We start from the raw sequence: 22,163 nt of genomic DNA, 5'->3' as shown, positions 1-22,163 counted from the left end.
ATCCTCAAGGTATTAGCTCAGAAGATCTTAAAGATTCAAACCTGTAAAATTGACGTGTTTGAGTAGATAGCCGGAAAACGTTTGCGATCACGTGTAAATTCTCTTTACAAGTACAATACATGGGCGGAGTTTGGCTTACATTTTTGGCAGCTGATTGGATGGTTAGTAGATGTGTTTACGTCAGTCATCACGAGGGCATGGAACTCCCGCGAACTGACTAGAGCCAAAACAAATCTTCCAACATGGTGTCTGACATACAGCTGAGAATCGAAGGTCGTGAATTTGCTTGCGGTATATCTGTCTTTATTTGAAGTTGATTATATATTGTGTACGTGCTCGGAAACAAGAGTATTTCTGCAGAGGTAAGGCAAATATTTTGTCGTGTAGTGAGTTGTTTCATTCAACGAAAGCTACATTTTGATGTGTCATGGTATGACTCGCTTTTTACTTACTGACATTAGTGACAGTGGTGAGGCTGGTAACGAAGTTACACAACACAACGTACTGAAAAATAGACACAGGCTGTAGATAAAGACTTCGTTTTTACATTATTTTATTGGAATTTGAATGTTTAGGAAGTTGTTTTGTCTGCTATATGCATTAACGCTTGTAGGAATGTATTTTCAGGAGGTTTTTAGTTTCCATCACAGCTCCATCAGCTGATTTGTACGCACCTTTTGACCCGATGCCCTACTTCTCTACCAGAACTTACATCATTCAGCCACGTTGTTCCTTTGTGGACTGAGCTTTTTACATAAAGTTGACTCATCATAGTGGTATTGTTTCATTTGTTTCTGAACCTGTGTCATCATTAGGTGTAATATACCGGATATAGTATGGCCTGCATGGAATTGTAAGGGGTTTTCCAATTCTCAACGTGTCAATTATTAGGTTGTCCCTTTTATTCCCACTTTAAAGAATCAGTTTCGTATGGTAAGAGAAATCAGCGAGTCCGTGTCATGGTAGTATTTATCAATGTGACTATAACAGATCTGGAATGAAAATGTCTACCCATGTATCTACATGACAACATAGATGCACCTTAGTGAATATTTGTCGTTTTCTAAATTTGAAATTACTAGGTAAGCTGATAAAAAGTTATAATAATAGAATGTGGCATTTAAATGTCTATTTCAGGTCTGTTCCCATTTTATTTTTGTTATAAAACAGAACATTCAGTTCTCTGATTTTGTAATTATCATTCAAATAAAGGACTGAAATGGTAAGCACCATGTGAGATATAAATGTAATGTACCATACATACAGTTGTTTTACAATAAACTTTGTGGATGGATCTTTAAGGTCTGAACAAAAGTATTACCTTAAGTAGGTTTCATTCACAGCTACAAAAACTTACCACAGTGCATTGTAGAATTTATAATGCTTTATAATACGAGCGTTAATGGCGGATAAAAATGCATGTAAATATTTAGTAGATTAAAAGTGAGGAAGATCGAACACTTAAAATATTTCTATGTTCATATAATTGTTAAAATATTGAAACCTGATCCAGTACAAGGGACCAATTAACTGTGTTGTTTTATTTTTTCAATTTAACACACTTTCAACATAAGTTTTATAATTCTAATGTTTTTTTACCTGCGGAAATGGTAAGCATTACATTGAGCTATTTCTTTATCAAGGGAGTGAAGGTAATCAAGTTTAATGTTCTTCATTAGTTAGGACATAAAAACACAGCTTAATGTGTGTGTAGTAGTTGGGTGCATTGGTGATATGGTGCTACAGACAGGTCCTACCACTGTCCTTGGACTGTTCTGATCTGATAACCTTAGAGACAGTAGCTTGTTTGGTGGTTGTGTCATTGTTGAGATTTATTTTTGACAACATGCTTAAAGGTCATGATTTGAATTTTTATGATGGCTAATTCTCAGATTCATTGCAACATTTTCTTTCTCAGCAATGAGTCGGAGAATTAGCTATCATAAAAATCCAAATCTCTTGTTTTATGGCATTTAGAATAGAGTCTGAGAATCGGGTGTAGAAAAAAACACAGGTTTAAGCACCCCTGTTAAAAGTTGCCATAGATTTAATTGGATACAGGTGGACAAGGAAGATGAAGGATCCTGAATCAGAGATATTGCGTTCTGGTTATCTATGCATGGACACATGCAGTCTTTGTTCATGTGCAATTCTAGTGAGCAGGTTCACCAGGCATGTTACATGTATATTTGATGAAAGTTCATACGTACTGTACTGAGTAATATTTTCTATTTTGCAGCTCATTGCTAAGAAGTTTCCAACTTCAACAGTGGCTATCCCACCTAGAAAAGCAGGGAGCTGGTTCCAGATTGAAGGACAGGCATTGTCAGAAAGTGGTACTCTCCCTCCAGCATTAATGACTGTGAGTCAAACAACGGCCTCTGTAAGGGTAAGTCTGCAACAGCACTTCTTTAATTTCTCTTCTGTCACATGCAGATCTGTCCATGGTAAAGGATCATGCATGTACCTTTCCTTTGCACCAAAAAGCCAAATTTTGCTGTATTTTCTTTTTTGTGGTGTACATGCATCTATGTATTGTTTTAGTAACACTATTGCAGCATTAGTAGTGAAAGGGTTGGGCTTTAGTTTTTACTTTTACGGTATAATGACCTAATGTTTTGCCAGGGACTTTGAAAGTATATCCCAGGATTCATTGCGTTAGTTGTGGTTGTTATTAACTGAGTGCCGCGGAAGAGCACCAGGGGTGGTCAGAGGATTATACTGACAGTTCAAGAATGTAATAAACAAGCTCACGATTGAGTCTATGCTCCAACTACCAGCTCATGTTTTCCTCAGTTTTAGTCATAATGATTTTAGTACATGCACTTCGCAACAGGTTGATTGTTTTGTTATTGTTATTTTGTGATAAATGGGAAATTAGGAGAAAACTCCTACCCAGTACCTTTATGCATGTAAAGTGTCATGTCAGATATCCGTTTATAAACTGCAGGACTCTCAGTATACAAAGCTGCAGCAGAATTTAGCATGCCGCGAATTCATACTTGTAAACTAGGCCTACCAGCAGACGAGATGATGTCAAATTGTGATCGAGGCAACACCTACACACGTGCGTTTGCACCGCTGCACAGGACTTACAATCACAGGGCTTGAAATTTCCATGTGTCTACCCATCGGTCACATGATTTTTGCTGGCGAAAGGCAAAACAATAATCTTATCTGTTGCTGGCGAGACGTAAATCAGGTCTGGGAAAAGCTGTGTACAGGAATTCATAAACATTTTGTTTATAAAGCCAGTGATGGTGTTGTGTGAACTCCTGATATGATAATTCAACAAATCCTGTCTACAATATGCTGGGCTCGCACACAGTTCTACCGAAAAGGTGTAAATTGTCATAGTTTTTGGCAACCTTGCGTGAAGTATGTTTTTCTGTGTTTAATTGGAGGTTCGCAATATAGAAACGTGGGAAAAGGAACTCTGCTACAAGAGGACTGTTCCGACTGTAAGGAAACCAAATGTGCGTGTAGACTGACATACTATGTTGGAATTACATGGACACGGGAAGCTGGTGTCGCAGTGAAATTCGTTTTTAGCTTAAATACATTTCTACACATACTCCTGGCATAATGAGAGCTCTTAGCAGGCAACGGTTCACCCGATAACAGTGTGAGGTGACTTCCATGTAGGACTAATCCGAATAGTTGGTTTGTCTGCAGCTTGCAGACCTGGTTAATACTTTCTTCGATTTCATTCATGGTACATGTACTTTTAGAGATGTACATGTAGCCCTGCGAGTTGGGAGACCTCACTGCACACCTCACTGTCAGTGACTTGACCCCAAGTGGTGAGGATTAGCAACCAGAGCTGCTAAGTGCCATGCAGCGTAATGAAACAGGCAGGGGCTAATCACTCTCTTCTGTCATCTTGCCGCCAACTCAAATCGTGCGAAAGTAAATGACAGTAACTCCTGTGCGAAACTTTAAGTAATTTACTGTATTATTTACTCACTATTGTTTCATTTATATTGTGTAGCAGGCTTTATTGTCGATAACAAAGTTAACATTGGAATTGGAGAAAATGGGAAGACTTATAACTGAAGGGCATCCTAGTATGTCTTTATCATCACCAGGTTGTTACTTCGTGATATGTCAGCTCCTTCTCTATTCTGCACCACTCTCAGCCGGGGATGTACACGGATAGAAGCAAGGGTATATTAATGGTCACAGACAACCCCAGATGCATATCCTCTAAACAGCTGCATTAAAGAATATTCACCGCACCACTGTTAGAAAATTACAAAAAATTACTGGTTTTAAGTTGTTTATGTTTTCGAGTCCATCCATTCATTTTCTGCTTGTGTTTTGTGTTTTTTTTCTGCAGCCAATGATGATGGATACAGCCTTATCAGGACAGTGCGAGATGTATGAACAACCCATCTCAATGGACCATACCCTGCCCTCCGAAAGTTTTGTTCAGGAATTGTCATATGCTCCCAGTCCTGATTCGTTGTATATGTATGACCAGGACAGACAGACAGAGAGCTTCATGAATACCTGTGGCCCTCAGGATATGTCTGTGTTATCGGGCTGCTTCCTGCCGGGTGAACAACAAGAGCTGAAGCAGCAACTAGAGAATGACATAATGGCCAGTTCCGTGGGCACAGGCCTCCAGGCTGTTAGCATGACAGAGTTCTGTGATATGAACTGGGATGATAAAGACATCGAATTTGTCAACATGGAAGATGTATTCCAAGACAGGACTGATGCCAGCCAAGGCCCTACCCTTACACAACTAAATTCCTTTGTGGACGACAAACAGTTACCCAAATCCAGACTCAGCAAATCAGCTTCCTCATCTGCGGCTGCCTCCACAAGTGAGGATTGGGTCCTCGGATCCATGGCGTTGGAGGATTGGGAGTCAAAGGAGAACACTTCCTGTACAACCATGTCTACAACTGTACCTAGGTTCTCCACCTTGTCTACATCCACAAACTGGACTGAGAATTCACAGCAACAGACTCCCTCCACTTCAGATGACTCTTATCCCACCCGTCCCATGCACACGTTTGCCACGCTCTCCACAGTGAAGGAAGAGCCGGGACAGAGAGAGTGTGTACATAGTCAGATGCGTAGGTACCAGAAGTTATTAGACAGACGTGTACCTGCCCATGAAACCTCGTTACATAAGCTCCTATTACAGGGGCGAATACCCATTAAGACTGAGAACCCTAGTATCAGCCCACCCGTATCTCCTTCCAAACGCACAGTCACTGCTTCCTTGAGCAAATCCCAGGCCCCGGGAGAGCAGAGTTCTCATAGCGTGGATCAGAAGTGGGAAGAAATTAAACAGTTTCTGCATGCTTCAGCCGATTCATCACTACGGATTAAAAGAGAACAATCAGGTGAGAATTATTAATACTGAAAATGAAGCAAGGTTACATTCAAAACCATTTGCTGGAATATTTATTTGCTATGTAATGTGGCAGATGAAGTTCCTTTTCAGGTGCATGGAGGAATTTTGCTCTTGTTTACACCCCCAGTGCCGTGGTGAGGACATACATGTACATGTAACATTGCTATGTAGTGTATATTGATGAAACTGAAGACATACATGTGTACCTGTACATCCTTTCCAAGGGCTGCATGTCAATTTTTTTTTCATGCTCTCATAGGATTATTCATTTGATTTCTATCCTCTCCCTGTCTACGTGTACATGTACCCGAGGTGTCAGTCTTGTAAGAGTGATGAACAAAAATTGAGATGAAATTTTCACCCTATTCTTGGGCTGCATGTATAAATTTGTATACACTATCAGCTAAATAAAAGCAGGGTTAATAACTCACAGTACCATATGCACTGACTTTGAGGATGGCATGTGGTATATTAAAAACATGTACATAGCACATCTAAGGTTCAGCATGTCTGACTGAAAGACTGAAAGACCCAATAATTTTGTGCACACGTTCTTTATAGTTCCCACCATGTTTTACCTGCCTGGATAGCACAATTGGTAGAGCGTCGGCTTTGGTGGCAGTAGATCCAGGGTTAATCCTGGGCTGGGTCACATCTAAGACCTTACAAAAAAAACCAAAGATTAGAAGTTGTAACTTCCTTGCTAGGTGTTCAGCATGAAGGGGATAGTGCACTGACTGGTTGATCCGTATCAGTATAATTGCTCGGGTGGGGCGGTTTACATACCTTTGGCAAGTCATCTCAATGAAGTAGCACTAGATAAAAGAGCCATGGAAATCCGTCCTGCAACAAGGGGGCACATTATATACACTCTAAAGACTCCTTCATCGTCATGTGACTGAAAAATTGTTAAGTACGATGTTCAACCCAAACCACTTACTCGCTCACCCCACCATGTTTTCATCCTTGGTTCGGTCTCATCAAATTAATAGATCATGGCTGATAATAGAATATACGTGTAAGTAGAATTTAGCCAAATAGTTTGTTACAGTGTATTTTTCACAAATTGAAATAATGGTCAAATATTGACAAAATTAGTCAAATGTTACAGTTTACACATGCATATATTTACATGAACATTGTGACAGGTATATAGGCTCCAGTGTTTTCAGCAAATTATTTGATTGCATTTGAATATTCTAACTTAGTTCATTAGGCTTTCAAGCTGAAAGGTGTAAATTTCTCCTTTTCATTCTGGTTTCTTCCCTGTATGGTGTTTGTTGCTGAAATAGTAGAAAAATGCTTAATGAGAACTGCATGAAACACACTGGTTCAGTTAATCTAGCTGGCATGCATCTTTACAGGCAGCACACTATGTGACCTATAAACATGCTTGAATGTCAATGACCTGTGACCTATTTTTGTCTCCATATTGTATTCTGTAACTAAACTGAAAACTACTACAGTAGAGATTGTACAATGTCGCTCTTCAGAAATCTCTGGATAGATTGAGCAATTTGAGTTTCAGGACTAATGCGTCTACAAGTAAAACCCTAAGGAGCAGTGAATTCAGTGTTGCTTGTATTTGCATGTGAAGATTTTCTGCTAAAGCTGTTTGTAGCATAAACATGATAATTATAAGAACAGAGTCTCCATAGGATACATGTACTGTACATGCACCTACATGTAGTACTACCGTAATTGTTCAACCTTGGCAGCCATCACTGCTACCAATATTCTGAGAGAACTATAGGGTGTAGAGAAATAATTTGTGCAGTTTCATGAAGCTTGACACAAACAAATCATTTTTAGCCTAATTTTCATAATAATTGTATGCATGAATTTCTCTTTAAAAAGTGCTTTAGTGTTGGAAAAAGTTGAAGATGTACAGTAATTAATTAACAGACCTAGGCAACACATGCGTGTACATGCAACTTTAACCATGTTTTAGTTGTTGCACTCAGTCTATACGGAAAGAAAGGAATAAAAGCATGCCCGTGTGAAAGTTACATGTTGAATTTTTTTTACATGTATATGTACTTTTTCCCACCTGAGATTAAAATAAAAGCTGAGTTACATGTATAAGATTGCTGGTATAAACCACAAACTGATGGCTTATGTAATTACATGTACTTTTAAATCAGCTAATGGAGAAAATGAAAAATAACAGAATATTTCACATGCAGGTAGGTGTGATAAAATTTGAAATGCCACTTCCAGTGCTTTCTGTGTAATATACATGTGTATACTTTAACTCATATATTGCATGTACAAGTATACATGTAGAATTATTAGCTCATTATTATGTATCAGCTCAGTCGTTTATTGAAATATGGGTACACCTGCACTGGCAGAATACCTTAGGTACATGTACGTGTAAGTCCATTCAGAAACAAAATTTAGCCAAAATATGCTTCCTTTTAGCAGGGTAAGGGATTGTGTTTTCCTTCAATTTTCTCAGTGTTGGATATTATTTGGAGGTGCCTTGGATGATTCATTAGGTGTGGTGTTTGTATGTGTATACCCTACAGCCACTTGTAAGAAGGTCAGCCAGACCTGTCGGGTCATTGGCACCTCACCAGTAATTTTCCTTGCCTCTGACCTACTAACACACTTCAGAGGACAACAATGTCTGCCATTGATTTATCCTGCTCTCTTGCATATCCCTTTACCACCGTTGTTTCACTGACAACTGGTTCATGTATACCACATACAATTCCATTTTCCATGTTACCTGGTTACACTTGAGTGAATGGTTGGTCAAGACTTGTACCAGGGTGCGCACAGGCCTGTATCGAACTGTATCTTATACCACTTAACCTGGGGCTAGGGGCCGTAAAGGCAGCCATGCTCATTACATCTGCATGATGCCTTTATGAACAGTTGCAATCAAAGTGCGACTGAGATACCTTGTTTAATTGTTATTTGACCTGGAACTCGTTCATGGACTACGAATTTGAACTTTGATATGGAATTCATGCCTGGAATATCCACTGTCTACCGGGCATCATTGAAAACTGATTCCTATTTGTATAATTTCTTACTTACCTTTTGTCTTTGGGAGCTAGTGTTAAACGTTGTTTTGGAAAATGACCTTGCGATTATCGACTTGGAACGCCCGATATGGACTACGAATGGTATACGAATGTCAGACATGATGCTTATATTGAAACTGCTTGAATGTGCTTGAAAAATACAATTTCATTTTCAAGGATTTGAAAGTCCTTGAAAAAGACAAATACTCCTGGAAACTCCTTGAAAATCTTAGTTTGTTCCGAACTTAAGTATTGTCTGCAGGCCGCCAAATCTGTATAATGGTGGCTTTCTTATAATTCTCCCAAAATCAGGGCTTCCCCTCACACTCACCACTGTCGCAAATTTAGAACAATTTTTTGAAATGGCCATAAAATCGGAAAAAATATGAATGTTTTTGGCGACAAAATTATTTACTTAAGAAAAAATACAAACATTATACAAAATCTACCATGAGAGTTTTCTGGGGTGTTAAGCAGATTTTCACAGTTTTTCTGATGAAAATAATCCACTTAGTTCATTTCAAACGGCCTCATCTCGGCGAAACAACAACACAGTTGTATGGCGATTACTTGGCCGAAATCTACAAAGGGGGTTCAGCATTGTTTCAAGTTGACTTACATTAAATAACGCTTGAAATCATTTTTGTTAAATAACGAATGAGAATTATGGCATTTTCGGGGATGCCTTTCATCGCCAATTGTAAAAAAAAAAAAAAAAATTTATCAAGGGATATAAATCAACGTAGAGTTACACCTGTAAATGAAGTTACCTCCCATGATATATTTTAACTTTTCCACCTAATAAACTACTTTTTTTGGATCTGAAGTAAATTAAGCGTTTCAGAATATGTGCTGTTACATAAATGTGTACGCCATCTGGTTTTCTCCTGTCAGACTGTGTTACTCCAATGTACTGATCATAATGTTGCATTTAAGTAAACTGAATTTACAAATTAATTTCGTAACAAATTTTTCTGGTAGAGGAAATTACATTTTACTAGAATCCTACAGATATGTTGAAAAAAGGATTGTTTTTTTTTTTTTCATCAAAGAATGTGTTGCATTACAGAGGTGAGGGGCAGATATTTGGTGCAAAAGCAAGCATTCAATATACATGTATGGAAATTAAAGCATCTATAATTCAGACTTAAAATACAGTCTATAATTTGCACCATGGTATGTTTGAACTAGCCTTGAAAATGACAAAAAACTCCTGGAAAACTCCTTGAATTTCCTTCATTTATCTGTTCATATATCTTTTTCAAGTACGCGTCATTGCATCTAGAAAAAAATGCATGGTACAGTTTGTTTACATACATGTACTGTTTATGCCGATATGGCATAGTGACTCTCAACAGACGTGTGAAGAAAGTTTCAGAAAATGTAAAAAAAAACTGCACTGGGGGGTACTACTTGTCGGTAATACCAATGACGTTTGATTCCTTGTTTCTGTCAGAATATTTTTGAAAGTTGTTGTGGACGGCAGAGCAATTTTCACTTTTCAGTATCATGTTAATGTTACCCATGATGCTTTGCGTATGGCAAAACAGTGAGATTAGTTTCTGTGTTGGCTGTAAAACAGTGTGCAAACAGGTGACGAGAAACAAGGAATGAAGTGCGAGCTGTTTAATTAATAAGCACTTTTCTTTTCTACTACTATTGCTTCTTTGAATACTGCAGTTATACCTGTGTGTTTAAGTTCTGTGTTGTAGTGTTAGCTGTACAGGTGATCGAGTACTATTTACAGAATGTAGTGTTTACAGTGTCTGATGTGTATGAATTTCAGATTCAAGCAGTCAAGAGACAAAAGATTATGGGAGTGATGACAGTGATGGAGATGAGGAATGGGATTGTCATTCAGATCAAGGTAAGCACGTACCCTACGCCTTTTACATGCCTTCAGCAGTATCAATACATGTACTTGAACTTCAGTGTAGAATTTGTTTGAAAATTTGAAGAAAAAAAAAGGAAAGAAAAACAAAATTATAATGTAAACTGTTGGCATTATGTTATGTCTCTATAGGAAAAAATTTTGTAGTAAAATAGTTTTGTATTTGTAACTGAAGAAAAAAATTAAATATGAGATGTGTTTACATCTAGATCTGACGATCAGTTTAAGGGACTACCTGTATAAAATATCATTTCATGGCAGTATCTAGCTGTAGCCAATAGGCCCTGGCGGCTCCTAGGGTCACTAATGGATTTTGTGATAATTTATGTCTGGCCAGAAAGAAAAAAGCCTTGACTATGCCATCATATTAGGTTATAATGACCTTATGATAAGTGAGAAGTGACAGATTTTTGTCAGCTTAATTTTGTGTGTGTGTGTGTATGGGGGGGGGGGGATAACTGTCTGATGTCGTAAATTGGGAACTGTTGTCTGCAATTATCACTTAAATGACAGTAATTTATGGGATAGTAACTTGAGAGACTTCTGAGAGGTAGTACATGTATGTTCTGTTGGTATTGCCTCATGGAAATATATGTAATTCCCTTTCTTGTTTCCTCCACACAGATTCCAGTGATAGTGAAAACTCATTAATTACCTCACCTGGATCAAGCAAATCAAAAGAAAAACAGTACTTCTGGCAGTATAATGTCCAGTCCAAAGGCCCCAAGGGAAAAAAACTGTGTTTGTCTCTGGATACTGTTGACCCCCATGTGTTGCACAATTTTGAGGACCCTGTGTTCGACCCTGAGTACAGGGTACCGGGTATCACCCACGGGGGCAAAGCTCGCAGAGGGGACGGAAACAATGTGTATCCCAACCCCAAGAAACTGTGCCAGATTGGCAATGAACTGAAAAAGTTAAACAAGCTTATTAATGACTATGGACCTCTCAATGACCTGCCATCAGCAGTTCGGGCAAAATCCAGGAAAGAGAAAAACAAGTTGGCATCAAGGTAAGGCGATACGTGCACTTACTATAAATTTTACGTGTAGTGAATTTTTGACCGGAATATGGCGTTAAACAACAATTTAATATGTACATGTAAATGTATGCATGTAGTGTTTTGAATGATTTGGTTATACAAATACAAGTGTTTGCATGCTTATGCTGTTCTCTTAATTACAGCACGTGCATGTATGATAAAATGGTGAAGTAAACAAAAAGTGAATGCAAAGAACAAATTGTGGGCTTGCTTACTCTGGTACAACAGTAGCTTACTCTGGTACACGTGCACTGTTAGTAAGGTTCCCACTCGTCCTTGAAATCCTTTAAAAAAAAGATATTATTTTGGGATAAGGCCTTGAAAGCACTTAATTTTTCAATGTTAAATTATTGTATTACATTATGTTTGAAAGGGATGGATAAATACACTGAAAACTACCAAAATCGTAACAAATCCATTGATCAATGAAATCTTTTACTTAAAATCAGTGGTCATTGAAAGTGCTTGAATATATAGTGCGTCCAGTCCTGTAAGAGCATTATGTACCTGTGTGCTATACATTGTACATGTTTGATGTCTCAGGCTGAGTGGATAGTGTGTTAGAGCAGTTTAATGACTCAGGACCTGTTGCTGTGGGTTCAAGTCTGGCTATTGGCATCTTCCTCTTTTGTCGAATATGGAAATGCCTGCCAGCAACCTGCAGATGGTCATAAGTTTCACCTGGATGCTGGATGTGCCATCATAATGCTGGCAGCTATCAAATAATTGAAATATTCATAAGTATAGCGTAAAACTTCAATATTAAATATGAAAATAAATAAATAAATATAATGTTTGTGTCCTGTTTGTTGTACAGAGCTTGCAGACTTAAAAAGAAGGCACAACATGAAGCCAACAAAGTGAAACTGATGGGTCTGGAACAAGAGCATAGTAAGTACATGTACTGTGATCAGGAGGATAAATGTAATTTACCAGGTAGTGGAGTTTCATTTAGTTTTTAGTTCTGTGGAGATTCTTGGAAGCAGTCGTCAGTTTTGCCACTGGCATATACCTGTGAAGCAATGGGAATCATTTGACAGAAACACAAATATCGTTTTTGCACTTTAAACAGAATGAAACATTATTGTTCCCTTTAAAGAGAGATTAATATTTTTATTGTTCCCACACATTTATTAGAGATATTAAAGTAAAATATTTTCGATTAAGAGATTAAGTAAAATCATTTAGTAACAATAGGCAAGGTAAATCTCCTTGCTGTGTTAGTTGGCACGAACTGGTAACAAAGTTTGACCCACAGCTTTTGATATTCATAGTTGTTTATTATTTTCTTATTCTCTTTGCCAGGTCATCTGATGGAGGTGCTATCACTGATGAAGGCAGAAATTGTCAAAAGAGTGAACAGTGCAGAGGATGATGACAAAGACAGTCTGACCACCAAACTGGAGAACTACATTCAGACACGATTAAGTAAGTACATACATGCACCTAATAAGAGTATCTCCTTCCATGGCTGCATTTCTCATAGACTTTTTCTTTTAAAGACGTAGCCTGGGTTATAGTGGTGTCAGTGACGATAGAAAAAAAAAAACAAAAGATATTGATTGATGAAGTGTTGCGAAGTGGGCCTAGATAGATTGTACACATGTAGTATACTTGTAAAACCCAAAATGCTCAAGGCGTCTCCTGGTTCAAACATGTTACTGCCACAATATGACAGAGAGGCATTTATTCATTCATTCAAAACACAAGGAGAAACATTCTTGGAGAAAAAAAAAACATGTGAAATGCATTTAATGTTTTTCTTTTATTCTCACTGTGACAATCTCAGGATTTGTAGTTCCCCCCTCCCCTAAAAAAATATTTTTTTATTTTTTTATCAGAAGTTTCATGATGCTTCACTCTTTGATAATCCTGTGTATTAAACTGAACCAAACCAAACAGATTTAGCGAATTGGGGAATATTGCCTTTTTGGATGGATGGAAGTTGGTGGTGGTGGGGTGGGGGTGGGGGAGGGGGTTTGGAGGGGGTGTTAATGATGCTTTGCTCTTCAGTTAAAATGTGAAACATTAAAGCACATTTTTTTCTGATTTCAGAGATGATGATAGCTGGCAACACAACAGAGTTTGTCAACAACGTGATTAAGCAGGTCAACTGTGGTGATCTTAAAGGAGCCTTGAACATGCTGTAGTTTGACAGGACTGTTTACAGCCAGAACTTGTGCTCTGATGCCTATGGTTTTAGTGCTACTCACAGTAAAATGTGTATCCTTATATGCCCCATATTGTATCGTTTGGATGTAAACCTAAACATTGTTGCTATCTTATTTTTCCCATCCTTCGAAGCATTTTACAATGCTGTTGCAAAATTTGCATCAGGTGTTGCTTAAGCTACGACTATTTGGTAAAATGTGCCTCACATATCCATGGCATTATATGGATAGATTAGGTTAGAAATACGATGGTATTTGTTCCAAGACCTACCAGGTATATGTGTTGTGAAGGTACATCTCTGAGCCATATAAATTCTATGTGCAAACGTAAATACCTAGTCAACAACGCTGTATGAACACTACCTGTATGTAGATGTTATTTTACTGTTGTCTTTGTAACTTGATCGTTAGCTAAAAAATGTAGATGCTATAAAGTGTTAATATGGTTACATTTGACCTGATAACATAAATATATCATATATCCAGAAATTAGACATTTGTGAAACTCATTTTCTAAGTAATAAGCATATTATTTTGCATGTACTAATGCACTTGTTCATGTGATGATACGTGAAGTGTATGGAAGATGACTGTGTTGTGTACACGTACAGTGTAGTTTGTGATATGATGAAGGGCAGCTTTAGATTAGAATTGTCAGGTGAAAATTAGGTGAGGCCTGCGGTTAAGCTCAGGGAAGGTTTATGTGAAATTGGTGCTCAACTACATTGTATGGAATTCAGTATGGGTTTACACTGTTCAGTGGGGAAATATTGTTGGAGTAATGGTTTATTTAACCAAGGTGTGGTGATAAAGTAAAATTAAGATTTAGTAATAGAAGTCAAGTAATGACAGTCAAAGACTTCCACATGGCTGTAAACGTGCCCAAGGCCCAAAACTGTTGACAATTTTTGGTTTCAAATTATATGTAAATTCTGTTTTGAATTGACACTTAAGCACATGCCCATCAGTAAATAGCTGAATGCATTAGGGTCATTGAAATTTTTAAAAAATTATAGCATCATGCATTTACCAAAGGATTGTTCAGTGAAAACTGGGGTCTGTGATACAGCCTGCTGTGGCGGCATTCAGGAGATTGCGAGATTGGGGATAAGATGGAGATATAAGGGGATACATATAAGCCAACTACGTGTACATGTAAGTGTCAAATGACTGTGATATGCCATTGATCTGGCAAGGGGATGGAATAATAGAGTTCAGGTGTGTCAATTTTTCGTCCTCTAGAAATTTAGAATTATGGAATACAACAGAATAATGCAAAAAAAAAAAATACATGTGATAACGCTGTATTACAAAGATTTATTTTAATATTCCACACAAAGATGCATTATGTACAATTGTCACTTACATATTGAAGAGTTGATCTGAAGTTCAGTCGATGTAAGACATATTATCCTTGCTAATTTACAGGTGTGTAGCAGATAGAGGGCCTATTATATTAATGTATTTTATTCCAGTTCTGACAGATAGCCTATTAGTTATATTAGAAATAAAATTCCTGAATTATTATTGTTTAACACCTTGTGTTAATGCCAGTTGACAATTTTTGTTCTGCCCGAAGTAAACATTATGCTCATATAGGCCATCTTTGTGGTATAGAGGTAAAGCATGCACATGTAGATCCCCCTGTATTGGTTGATACAATATTATATATTGAATTTGAATTATTTGGGTTTATTATGTGGATATTACATATATATTTATGATAAGAAATGAACGTTCACCTTTGTTGTCATAAGTCAGTAGAAATATGTGTTATGATATAGCTGGTCTGTATCCTTTATAAGAATAATCAAAGCTTTTGTTAGCATTTGTATTCGTAAAGTGCTCTTCATTTTCCTCACACTGAAGCTCTATGGATTTGTGTGTTTGTTTCAAAATTAAAAAAGTTATATATTGTTAAGGATTGTTGAATAAAGTTGTATCCACGCCTTGTGGAACTGGTAGAACTGGTAAATGTTGTTTTATATTCTTCATGAAAATGTATCTTGCACTGAATTTTATAAATGTGATGTGTTCAGATTATACCATGTCACTTGACGCCTACTAAGCCTATGCTGGATTCCTAGTTTGTATATAGCTAATCATTCATTATTTCAGCAAATCTAGTCAGTCACCACCCAAGTTGTTTAAGGTGAATATGAATTGTGTTCTTTATGTGCCTATCATTCATACATTATGAAAGACAAATGTTCGGATTGTATTAATTGCACGTTTGACAATTAATTATATTTTAGACTAGGGTTAACACTTTGGCTCAGGGATGCTTGTGTAAAGCCTTGTAAGACAGCATGACGATTCATGCATGATGTGACCTCAGGTTAGGGTGAAATGCCTTATGGATGGATTATCTCCCCTGTCAGTTTATGGCACAAGGGATAGGACATGATATGAAAAAGTATTCTCTCTAAACACGACTCTGTACCACAGGTACAAGTAACTAACAAAATTAAAAATCTACAACCAATACACAAGCTGTGTAACTCAAGGACATGAAAGTGTAGATGTTCAGTTGTGTTTCTTTTGTGTATCTGTGGTACACAGTAGTTTTTAGAGTGTAATTTGGCAGTTTGATTTTAGGTCTGCTCTTTCGCCAACATTCTCACCTGTAGTTAAGTGTATCAGGATATTTCATCTGTGTCATTATTGGGATCTGACTTTAGAGAAAGAATTTCTACTGTGTACATACATATTTATTCCTTCACTTGCAATTGGATATTATTTTGGTTGTAGAGATCTTAATGTTGTCATAAACTACATCATCTTTCCTGTGTGCTCTGTATCCTATGAACATGTACATTGGAGAGGTATCAGTTCTGTGTCACTGTTGTACCTGTTTTCACATTTCGATTTCTTATTAGTGTGAACAAGAACTCATGTATAAAGTATTCTGTAGTTTCCTTTGCGTGCACATGTTTGAAAATGTTATTGTTAATGATGAAAGAAGATATATTCTATGTTCCATTGTCAGTTATGGGTCTTAAAATTGTCAGTTTATGTATAATATGATACAATCAGAATATTTGCAATGTCTCAAGTTAAGAATATATAGATCAAGATTGATGTTTGAGTCAGGTTCCATTGTTCTCTAGTATGGCTGTTCACATTGTGGACCTTCCCTGCATATAAATCTCATTGCCTTATTGACATTGAAAGATATATATCTAAATGTGATGAAAACAGGGGCTTGAGTAGGCCGTTTGTACACTGTTAGTGGAGCCAGTCCCATCTAAGTGCCGAATCATATAAGTGTATATGATGTAAAAACAAGATTTTCTACAACTACGTACACAAAAAAAGTAAAATATATACATTTGGCTTGATGGTTCTTGAAAACATTACAAGATGACTTTGCAGTGCTTTACATATTAAATTCAGCTTCACCTGTGAAATATACCAGGGTTGAAAAAGATTGAAGCAGTTAGCCTTGTGCATAACAGACTTGGCACCATTTGTAACTGTGTTATATTAGACTCCACTGATTCATGAACACCCACAAGTTACAAGTTTTATGTAAGACAATAATTCATTTGTTTGGTTCTATTGGCAATCAAAGATTAGGGAGTGTTGAAAATTCTGTTGATAGCTGCAGTAATTTTACCTGTGTGGCGATGTGATCCTAATGGTTAAATGTATGGCCGTGTAAATCTGCATATAGGGTATACCTGTTCCGCTTTCTACCAAGTATGACAATTTTGATGCATGCTAGAATAAAACATTGTATCCTAGATGCATCGAATGACGTCCTTTGTGAGCTGATACGAGGAACAGTTGCAGTGTGACCATGCGAAGGGTTTACTATAACATGTTTAAGGAGCCTACATACCTACTTGTGGAGCTACCGCACACTTGGCATGTATTTACGGAGAATAATCTGACATCGGAGACCTAAATTTGAGAAAATCAAGACAGTATTTCTTAATTGTAAATATGTTTGCGCAAATTCACAGCAAAAGACATATCTATATTTTGAGGTTTGATAAATATATGTCTATGTGTATATATACATATATATATATATGCATAATTTTAATAAGTTCATGACTCGGGCTGTGCTTTACAAGTGGATTGTTAACGATCTACATGAAGGTTAAATAATTAACATATGATCTTAAATGTGCTGACGGGTATGGTAGTGGGAGTTCACAAACGATAATATAGGTCAAATACTTTGGCTATGCAGTTTTTGCCAGCTACATCAGACACCACTAGGATTATACACCATATGACTATTTATGTATTTTTATTACTTTGTGTAGAATACATGTATTGTATACATACAGTTATTGGTATGACCAGACTCTGATACTGTATAAGCAGTTATCCAGACTTGATCGGCACTGGATTGACTGTATTATTGAATTGATTGCCTTTTGTAACTCTCTATTGTGTGGAGGACCTTCTAGGAAACGTCAGCACTGTTGTTTTGTCATAATGCTGATAAAGTTCATATGGTGCTGTTGTCTGCCGTTTTCCATATGTTTAGTCACACTGATTGGCTTTTGTAACTGATTTTGACAGGTATTCTGCGCTAACTTTTGCTAGAAAAATGTTTTGTAAGTATTGATGGTTTTTAACATAACCAAAATTTGAAAAACTGGGAAGGACAAAACTGTTCCTTTTTACTTGTCTTACTATTCCGCTGTCGTTCTTGAATCAGTGTCCCCTTGCTTTTTCTGTGTTGGTCAAGATTACTTGGAAATTGTATCGTTTGTAGACTTGATATTTATTTAGCCATCACGTATATAAACACATTTGTCAACAGCTAGCGTTAGAGACATGGTATAACCTATAAAATAAATACGAACTGGTTGAGGACACTCTTATGGTTTGAAGTCAGTAGATTTTGTGCATGTATGCACTGTAAGGGATAAACTACAAATGTTATTTGTATACCATATGATTAACAATATGGGCTTCCATGATTTCATATGTTTCTATACTTGCAAGCTGTGACTTGATGGTAACTGGTCTTGTTTTATCTGGGTTTGCATGCATGCTGTACACATTCTTTATCTTAGTATAATTTTGTACGTATATATATATATATATATATATATATATATATATATATATATACATAAACTTGGTCAGATGTATAAATCCACACCCTCGAAACAGAGAGAACGCCTGTGACTGATGAGCGCGGTGTTCATCTTTGATACGAAAGCTGATGTTGTAGATGTTGTAGAAGACATTGGAGAGTTGCGTGATGAAATGTTCATGGAGGTGTATACTGATGCACATGTATATGATATTGAGGAGTAGTGAGGTGGACTGTTGCTGAGGCGTGTAGTATACCGTCTTGTTTGGACACTATAGGCTTGAGAACAACCCAGAAATACTGATGCTGCCTTATCTGTGTCGTAATAAAAAAAGACAAAAAACCCAACATGATAGCTGTGTTCTTGAATTTGGTGTTGTCAAGAAATGTTTTTACCTAGGCTGTTATTGCATGGGGAGTAACATTTTCTCAGTTAATAGATTATACGTAGGCCACAGCTTCTTTGGTGTACTTGGTGTGTGTTCGGACTGACGACATATATAGCATTTTGCTGCTTGGAGGAATAACAGTATGTATTCTTAAGGTTTAATGTCAAGGAATAATGTCTTTTATTTATATCTGAATGGTGTTCATTGCAGTACTTGAGAATTTTTCATTGGTTCTTGGTGTTTAACACAGCACTCAATAATTTTCCCATGGCCCTCAGTGCTCATCGCAGTACTCAAGAATTTTTCATTGGTTCTTGGTGTTTACTGCAGCATACCCAAGAAATTTTCATTGGTTCTTGGTGTTTAATACTGTGCTCAAGAATTTTTCACTGGTTCTTGGTGTTAACTGCAGCATACCCAAGAATTTTTCATTGGTTCTTGGTGTTTACTGCAGCATACCCAAGAATTTTTCATTGGTTCTTGGTGTTTAACACAGCACTCAATAATTTTCCCATGGCCCTCAGTGCTCATCACAGTACTCAAGAATTTTTCATTGGTTCTTGGTGTTAACTGCAGCATACCCAAGAAATTTTCATTGGTTCTTGGTGTTTAACACTGTGCTCAAGAATTTTTCACTGGTTCTTGGTGTTTACTGCAGCATACCCAAGAATTTTTCATTGGTTCTTGGTGTTTAACACAGCACTCAATAATTTTCCCATGACCCTTAGTGCTCATTGCAGTACTCAAGAATTTTTCATTGGCTCTTGGTGTTTACTGCAGCATACCCAAGAAATTTTCATTGGTTCTTGGTGTTTAACACTGTGCTCAAGAATTTTTCATTGGTTCTTGGTGTTTAAAGCAGTACGGAAGAAATTTTCAGTGTTTCTTTGGTTTTGAAGCAGTACTGATGAATTTTTCAGTGGTTCTCGGTGTTTAACATAGCACTCAAGAATTTTTCAGTGGTTCTCAGTGTTAACACAGTACACGTTAATTTTTCAGCGGTTTTTTGTTTTTAATGCAATACTCAAGAATTTTTCGGTGGTTCTCGGTGTTAACGCAGTGCACAAGAATTGTTCTGTGATTCTTCAGGATTATGATGAGAGGAATATAAAATGGCTATGGTAAAACACAGGCCTTCGCCAGATAAATGCCAAACATTATATATATTGACTGTGTGGTGGAATCAGCTATATTTGAGCCATTGGCCATCTGGATGACAAGTAACCTTGCCTGGGGGTGAGGCAACAGGTTAGCTATCACTAACATTCGGGGATGCTAGGTTGTAGGCAAATAACTGATCCAAACTCAAAATCAGAGTGAGTGATATGTATTGCTGCCATCTGGGTGACCAGCCAGGCTGATGACTGTCCAAGGTGGTGACTAACCCCTCACCACTCACTAGGACTGGACTTTTACAGCCCCAGCGAGGACCTCAGAGAAAGCACTCAACCACCCAGCCGCGGGTGCCCACCCAGCACATGATCCAACAAAGACCTGTGTCTCCAAAACACCGGAAACACTGCATCCAAAGACAGTCTAAAAGGCACATGTAAGAACACTTAACTGCTACTTAATCTGTTATCTACACCCAGAGGCATGCAAAATATGAAAAGCCTTTTAATTGTTATGAAACCACACCAACTAATTTAATTCTACTGTATATCCTCAATAACTCCCTAAATACCATTCTACCTGCAATTAAGCCAGCAACCATGATGACAAAGTACAACGTAATACAGTCACATGCAATATCCCTACCCACTATGAATCACCAACGATGAACCTCTTCCCCAAAGCCTTTAAACCTAACACATCAGTGTTGCCAAAAAGGCGGGAAGCCAAATCCCAACCACAGCCTCACTACAGGCAGATCAACGAGAAAAAAGCTTTAATGTAAAGAGCTGACATAATGTGCACACACAGTTGCAACAGTCGTAAAAAAACAGCCTGTAGATAAATACTTCATAGTATAATTATGATGTAACTGTTGCATCATTACTAACGTGCACTGATCACACGTGCCTTGTCATGACCCCTATCAGGCTGTTACTGGAATATATACGTGGTTTGCAAACATGTGACATAGGTGTAGAAATACATAAGGAAATACATAATAACATAATAACACATTTCCAACCCTGCATGCCTGAGACAAATAGATAGGCCTGCTGTTATTGACAGCTATGCAGGTGTACACGGGATATGAAGAAATATGTTGCTGTGAATGTGTGTAAATCATACGTGGCTAAACCAAATGGAACATTGGATATGTATATCTATGATTATGCAAATGTGAACAATGTTGTAATGTTTCTTTTTTTTTCATGATTATAGTAGAATTCTTCCCACATGTGCGTTTTTCATGCACATCTAAGTACATTTATCTCACCGTTGTACAATAAATTAAGGAATAAAACGATACTTGAGGTCAAGTACTGCATATTCTGCATGCACTATTAAAGTACTGCATATTCTACATGCAAAAAATACTGCATATGCTGCGCACAATATGAAACTACTGCATATTCTACATGTAGTATTAAACTACTGCATATTCTACATGCAATATTAACTTACTACATTTTTACATGCAGTATTAAAGTATTGCATATTCTACATGCAATATTAAACCACTGCATATTCTACATGTAGTATTAAACTACTACATATTTTACATGACTGACCCCGATAGCAGAGTTGGTAGAGCATCCCCTTCGGGAACGGTAGATCCAGGATCAATCCTGGGTCGAGTAACAGCTAAGACCTTAAAAGAGGAAGTTGTAGCTTCCTCGCCTGGCACTCAGCATGTAGGGCATAGTGCAATCACTGGTCTACCTGTATCAGTATAATGGCTCGGGCGGGGCGATTTACTTGCCTTTGGTAAGGCGTCTTAGTGAAGCAGCACTAGATAAAAGAGCGGTGGAAATCCGTCCTGCAACAAGGAGGTACATTTCATGCTCTCTTAAGGATTCCTTCGTCGTCATATGAATGAAAAACGGTTAAGTATGACATTAAAAACCAAGCACTCCCTCACCCATATTTTACATGCATTATTAAAGTATTGCATATTCTACATGCATATTAAACTACTGCATATTCTACATGCAATATTAAACTACCCAAATTCTACTAAAATTCTAATCAATATTCCTTCTAGAATTACATGTGTCTTGGCTAAAATGAGCAGACCAGGTGTCCCAAA

At 37.4% G+C, this 22,163-nt stretch overlaps 1 protein-coding gene across 1 annotated transcript; it reads left to right on the top strand.

Annotated features, from left to right (window-relative positions):
* The first annotated feature begins 227 nt into the window (after positions 1-227).
* LOC135469304 (CREB3 regulatory factor-like) lies at positions 228-18,553 on the top strand. The gene is made up of 8 exons (XM_064747924.1): positions 228-362; positions 2,240-2,389; positions 4,340-5,360; positions 10,193-10,273; positions 10,922-11,309; positions 12,157-12,230; positions 12,645-12,767; positions 13,395-18,553. The coding sequence occupies exons 2-8, from the start codon at positions 2,357-2,359 to the stop codon at positions 13,487-13,489; spliced, it is 1,815 nt and encodes a 604-aa protein (XP_064603994.1). The 5' UTR covers positions 228-362; positions 2,240-2,356; the 3' UTR covers positions 13,490-18,553.
* Positions 18,554-22,163: the final 3,610 nt, after the last annotated feature.

The sequence above is a fragment of the Liolophura sinensis genome, chromosome 6 (genome assembly GCF_032854445.1).
Source record: "Liolophura sinensis isolate JHLJ2023 chromosome 6, CUHK_Ljap_v2, whole genome shotgun sequence".
Lineage (NCBI taxonomy): Eukaryota > Metazoa > Mollusca > Polyplacophora > Chitonida > Chitonidae > Liolophura > Liolophura sinensis.
Note: the sequence above shows the minus strand (reverse complement) of the source record. Positions and strands in the feature narration are given on the sequence as shown.

Excerpts from the sequence above, each read along its gene's own strand:
- LOC135469304 (XM_064747924.1), top strand. The coding sequence starts at position 2,357 with ATGACTGTGAGTCAAACAACGGCCTCTGTAAGG. Across the intron at positions 2,390-4,339 it reads AAACAACGGCCTCTGTAAGG|CCAATGATGATGGATACAGC; the intron begins GTAAGTCTGCAA and ends TTTTTTCTGCAG. Across the intron at positions 5,361-10,192 it reads GATTAAAAGAGAACAATCAG|ATTCAAGCAGTCAAGAGACA; the intron begins GTGAGAATTATT and ends TATGAATTTCAG.